General features: G+C 36.4%; 1 protein-coding gene across 7 annotated transcripts; it reads left to right on the forward strand.

The window, feature by feature from the left end:
* The first annotated feature begins 1555 nt into the window (after positions 1-1555).
* Positions 1556-4909, forward strand: LOC113361289 (histidine kinase 5-like). 7 transcript variants are annotated; one of them, XM_026604577.1, is made up of 9 exons: positions 1556-1689; positions 2167-2291; positions 2436-2684; positions 2769-3354; positions 3483-3539; positions 3713-3940; positions 4225-4304; positions 4396-4590; positions 4701-4909. In XM_026604577.1, the coding sequence occupies exons 4-8, from the start codon at positions 2797-2799 to the stop codon at positions 4502-4504; spliced, it is 1032 nt and encodes a 343-aa protein (XP_026460362.1). In that variant the 5' UTR covers positions 1556-1689; positions 2167-2291; positions 2436-2684; positions 2769-2796; the 3' UTR covers positions 4505-4590; positions 4701-4909. The 7 variants fall into 7 exon arrangements, with proteins under 7 accessions (XP_026460362.1, XP_026460364.1, XP_026460365.1 ...); XM_026604579.1 differs by having other exon boundaries at positions 2167-2303; positions 2502-3354; XM_026604580.1 differs by having other exon boundaries at positions 2436-3354; positions 4680-4909.
* Positions 4910-5508: the final 599 nt, after the last annotated feature.

The raw sequence follows: 5508 nt of genomic DNA on the forward strand, positions 1-5508 counted from the left end.
GCAGCAATAATGAATTTGAACTATCCATATTTTTGAATATACTTTCAGCGGTGCATTCATGGTTGATGGATATAATCAAGCAATTGCGATACATACAAAGTCAGCGTATTGAAAGACCAATGAGACGCCCAGTTACTTTGTTTGGATATAACTATATAAGGAGAGTTTTGCGTCAAGACCCAGAAGACTTTCGAAGAAGTTATAGGATGTACCCTGATATTTTTCTAAAACTATATTGTATCATTAGAGAAACTACATCATTATGTGATACAAGATGTGTTTCTATTGAAGAAATGCAACTCCATTTAAAATTCGTGAGAGTACACGATTTTATCCTTACTTTAAGGATTGGATTGGAGCTATGGACGGTACACATATCCCAGCAATGGTAGAGAAAAGAAATGCAGCCGTTTATCGGAATCGACATGGAATTACATCTCAAAATGTGTTAGCGGTTTGCAACTTCGACTTGGAGTTCATATACGTGCTCAGTGGATGGGAAGGGTCTGCTCATGATTCGAAAATACTTAACGACGCAATGACAAAAAGAAATGGACTGAAAATACTGCAAGGTAATTTTACTTTTATCTAATGTGAAGTTTTGAGTTTTTTGGTTAAGTTATATTCGGGTTCTACTTGACGAAGTTTTCTTTTTGTGTTTTATTCAGGTAAATATTACTTGGGGGATGGTGGGTTTGCAAACCGACGATATTGTTTAACACCATTTCGTGGCCAACATTATCATTTGAAAGAATTTTCTGGTACGGGTAATCATGCGAAAAAGGCTGAAGAATTATTTAACATGCGTCATGCTTCTTTGAGGAATGTAGTTGAAAGATTGTTCGGTGTTGTGAAGTCTCGTTTCTTGATCTTTAAGTCTCAACCTCCATTTCCGTATCAGGTGCAAGCGGAGATAATGATAGCTTGTGCAGGGCTACACAACTTCTTACGAAAAGAATGTCGTTCAGATGAGTTGCCGGTCGAGGAAGAGGAAGAGGAAGATAGCCATCCATCAACGCTTGTAAATGACGATGAAATTTTGACACAACAAACTCAAGAACAACAACGTCAAGAAGCTAATGCATGGAGAAAGAGTACAGCGGATGATATGTGGGAAAATGTTCGTGAACAAAGGGAGTTAGAATTGTATGGAGACCGTTAAATTGAAGGGAAAAAAAATTATCTCGTTGCACAAAATAACATACTATTGATACAGAGATATGATCATTTTCATTTAGGAGTGAACTCTCTCAAACTCCCCCAAACTCCCTCTAATAAACTCTCTCAAACTCCCTACACTCCCCCAAACTCCCTGAACTCAAAAACACAAAACTCTCTCAAACTCTCTACACTCTCTCAAACTCCCTGAGATTTAAAATACACTCAACTCCCCCGAAATCACTCGAGGACTAACACCCTGTTAGTTTCTTAGAATCTTGGTTACTTAGTGCCTTTGAAGCACTTGAGTCTTCGTAACAAGTACAGATTTGCTGTCTTGGTCTGCCCAAATGAATTATAAAACTATTTTGGACTTCCACTGCACATGGGGCTGCTCGAGGTCTTCCCCTCCTTTTCTCTCCCTATGTATGTGAGACTTCAGATCCAGTTCAAAGTGGATTATTTGAAGCAGAAAGTTAATTTGCTTGGATCAGCTCGTTCAGTAACTTAATTACTCCTATTCCTTTTCAGGTATTTTCTTTCTGGCCATGAACATTTTTTTTGCTGCCATTGTTACTGTACTTTTGACGAGAATTTACCTTCTAATCGATTTAGGCTATCAACTTTCTATTTAGTTACGTTACTTGGTTTTATTGGAGTTTCAATTTTGTTTTGGACGGTTCATTACTGAAAGCCATTCTGTAGAGCATGATATGAACAACGTAAAAGGTTGACCTGAGACCCTCTGTAATAAATCCAAGTTTTAATCATCTTTGGCTACTTAACACAAAATCAATACCCTAATAGGAAATGTTGTAGAGAGATTCTATCTTTTTCCCATTATGAACAAAACTCCGGTTATGTAATTGGATTTTTCCTATGCCAATGGGAAATGCGGAAAATGCAATACATAGTAGTATGCGGTGTTTTTGTTTGTTTCCTGTAACTAATAGAAATAGCTGAGGCTAACTAGTTTTTGATATACATTTGACTGTTTGTACTGTGAAGGATGTCGAATGAGAATGTTGGGCCTATGATCCAGGATCAGTTAGAAGACGGTAAGCTAACAGATGGTGCTACGGTAGAGGAGATGGCTGTAGCAAAAGCTAAGAAAACAGAACCAAACGAAACAAGTAACGTAACAGGTTTTTTTTTTTTAAATGTTCCGACTAATTGCTAATCTTTCAACTGCAACTACAATATAGCTTAAAGAGTTATAGGTGACTAAATAACGATTCAGTTATCACGTCCTAATTCACTATATTTCTTTCTTTCAGAGGAAACGATGCAAGCTAGCCAAATTCGGTTATCACGTCCTAATTCACTATATTTCTTTCTTTCAGAGGAAACGATGCAAGCTAGCCAAAGCTTAGCTCATGATATACGACCTCTCCTCACAGAGGTTGTCAGTTTAGCTAAAATTCTCTCAAACTCGGATCTGGATCAAAAGCAACGGCGACTTTTGGATGCCATAATGTCTAATGGGGAATTAGCTTTTGAACTTATTAATGACAATGTTGAGTTAGGTATGAACTTTAAGTTAATGACTTTTTAAGTGTATGTTCCTGTTATGAATTACCGTTTACTGATGAAGTTGGACGAAAATTTAGTATCGAAAAACCTGGATTGCATCAAGGTATGTTAGAAAGAGAAAGAATCGCAAATACTGAGGATGCTTTCACAGTGGATATGAAGCGGCTTTCTGAATTGACAAGTTACAGCGAGAAAGGGTCGATTCAGTTGAATAACCTTGTCAAGGACTGGAAGCAGAAGCAGATTAATGCTGTCCGTCGTCTCGAGGAAGAGCGTGCCATCTTAATTAAACGAAGGAAAGAAATTGAGCTCAAAAAATTGGAGATTCACAAGGAACATCGGTCTGACGAAGCAAGTCTAGGTGATAAACGGCTGATATCTATATTTGAAGGAGATTATGATAGGAAAAACAGAGATATTGTTGAACAGGATATTGTTGTTCAAGAAAAGCGAGTCGAAGTAGATGCCGAGTTTGACACTGTTAAGTACTGGAAGCTGAAGGCGAAGCAACTAGAAAAATGGTTAGAAGAGAAGCTACAAGAAAACATCAAATTGCTCGAGACACAAGCATCGCCAGTAGAAGAATTATCACAGGTGCTAAAAAGAGCAGATAATTTCTTACACTTCATTCTCGAGAATGCGCCGGTTGTCATGGGACATCAGGTAATTATCCATTCTTCTTGCTTAGGCTGTAATTTTGGTGTTGGTATGTACAAACCAGGTCATTATGATTTTGTAGTGGGGTTTCACATGGAATAAATTTCTAATGGTCCTTTCATTTTTCCTATCAGGATAACGAATTACGTTACAGATTCCTTTATAACCATTTTCCTAGTTTGAGTTACGAGGTTAGTAATTATTTCTTGTTCATTTCATAAAGCTACAGAACCTAAAGCAATGTAACATGTAAATTTAAGAAATTACTGGTCCTACGCAACTACCCACCTTTGTTTTCCTTGTAGGAGGAAAGTTAATGACAGTTTGTATATGACATGTTAGCTTAAATCCTCTGGCTTATCAGGATATCATAGGAAAAACAGATTTGGAGATCTTTAATGGATCAGGTGTTCAGGAATTTTATGATTTTAAGAAAGAAGTCATGGAATGTGGAAGACCGGCAAAGCGGGAAATCACATTCGGTACAGAATTATTTGGGACCAAGATATTTTTGTTATACGCAGAACCTGTATATGACATAGCAGGGGATGCAATTGGTGTCAACCATGTGGGAATGGATATCTCTGATCAGGTAATTGGCTTTTTGCTCCTTTAGCTACCTCTTGGCCTAACCAAATGAGAGTTATATCTCTTTGTAATTATTTAGTTTGTTCTCCATAACAGCTGAAGAACTAATGCTTAATTTGGCTAGTAGAGATGTTGTTCTTGATAATTATTATATGTCAAGGAAATGTGGCAATGAGAAGAATATGATGTTATCTCGTTTTTTTTTCCCGCATATTTTTCTCATGGTGTTGGAAATTATCACCGGCAGAGAAAAGATAAGATATGAAATGCTACTGATTGGTGCAACAGGTTATTAGAAGAGAAAAAATGGCCAAACTTCGTGAGCAAATAGCTGTAGAAGAGGATAAAAAAGCAGAACTAGACAACAGGTATTTTAGTGTTTTGACTAATTCCTAGCAGTTTTTGAGCTGTAACTTCAGTTGTTATTATATATAGCCTAACATCTGTATATTAGTTCAGACGTAGCGATGCTAAACAAAGCTTAGCTCATGATGTACGTCCTCTCCTCACAGAGGTTGTCAATTCAGCCAAGATACTCCCGATCTCGAATTTGGACCAAAAGCAATGACAACTTAAGCATACCGTGATATTCTTTGGAGAATTAGCTTTTGAACTTATTCAGGACAATGCTGACCACTCCAACATTAATTTCAGGTATGATGTTCATTTGGTTATATCATAAGATATATTTCTAGGACTTACTTTGTTTCCTTAAATTCAATCAGTAAGCTGATTTCTAGTAGGAACCTCTATTTTTCTTGCAGAAGAGGAAGAGAAAACTTTCAGAACAGCTTGCTAGGAACTACATCTAGGCCATATCATATCTTGAATACCTGTTTAAATTTGTATTTGTTTTTACTTAATGGTGCTCAGACAAACTCGACTACCGAAAATCTGAACATGAACTTAACTTGGTGAGCCAGTTTGTAATATGGATCTGCTAAACGAAAAAAAAATCAAGATTGAATTGCCAACTTAACTGATTGATCAACTTCAGAATAAAAAAAGAAACGGGAGTTTTTACTCCAAAACCATGATAAATGGCATCCATAACAGAAATGTAATCAGAACTCAGGAATTCAGGCTTAGGCATTTAGCAGTCTTATTGCAGTATTCGGGAAGGATAATAGTAATATCCCCTTAATAAACACTAAAGTCAAAAATATAATTAGAGATGACAATTTGCCCCGTAGTTAACAATTCGGTGTACGCCAAAGATTCCGAACAAATGTACGAACGTTATTATTATTCCGTCATGTAAATTCTGAATTCAGTCAACTATTAAACTAAGGTTTCATGATTCGACAATAATTCGGAACGACACGTATAGTGTATAATTTGTTTTAGAAGTATGAATTCGGAATATATTAACCTATAAAATATACCATTTTTAATATAGTTTCACTTTTAGTTACCATGATTTAATGAACTACATAGGTATATCCATAACCACCGGTTCAAAATCCTTCACTATCCGAATTTTCTAAAGAAGTTAGATGCACGGAGAGTACAATAAAAAAAACAATGATCTGGTGATAATGTGGAGAAATTAGAGGGAGAGTATAGTTCGTT

Source organism: Papaver somniferum, chromosome 3 (assembly GCF_003573695.1).
Source record: "Papaver somniferum cultivar HN1 chromosome 3, ASM357369v1, whole genome shotgun sequence".
NCBI classification, from domain to species: Eukaryota; Viridiplantae; Streptophyta; class Magnoliopsida; order Ranunculales; family Papaveraceae; genus Papaver; species Papaver somniferum.

What these genes read in the sequence shown, in the direction of transcription:
- LOC113361289 (XM_026604579.1), top strand. Translation starts at nt 2,797, where the DNA reads ATGTTAGAAAGAGAAAGAATCGCAAATACTGAGGATGCTTTCACAGTG. An exon ending in TTCCTAGTTTGAGTTACGAG is followed by an intron (nt 3,540 to 3,712) that starts GTTAGTAATTAT and finishes CTGGCTTATCAG; the next exon opens with GATATCATAGGAAAAACAGA. An exon ending in AAAGCAGAACTAGACAACAG is followed by an intron (nt 4,305 to 4,395) that starts GTATTTTAGTGT and finishes ATATTAGTTCAG; the next exon opens with ACGTAGCGATGCTAAACAAA.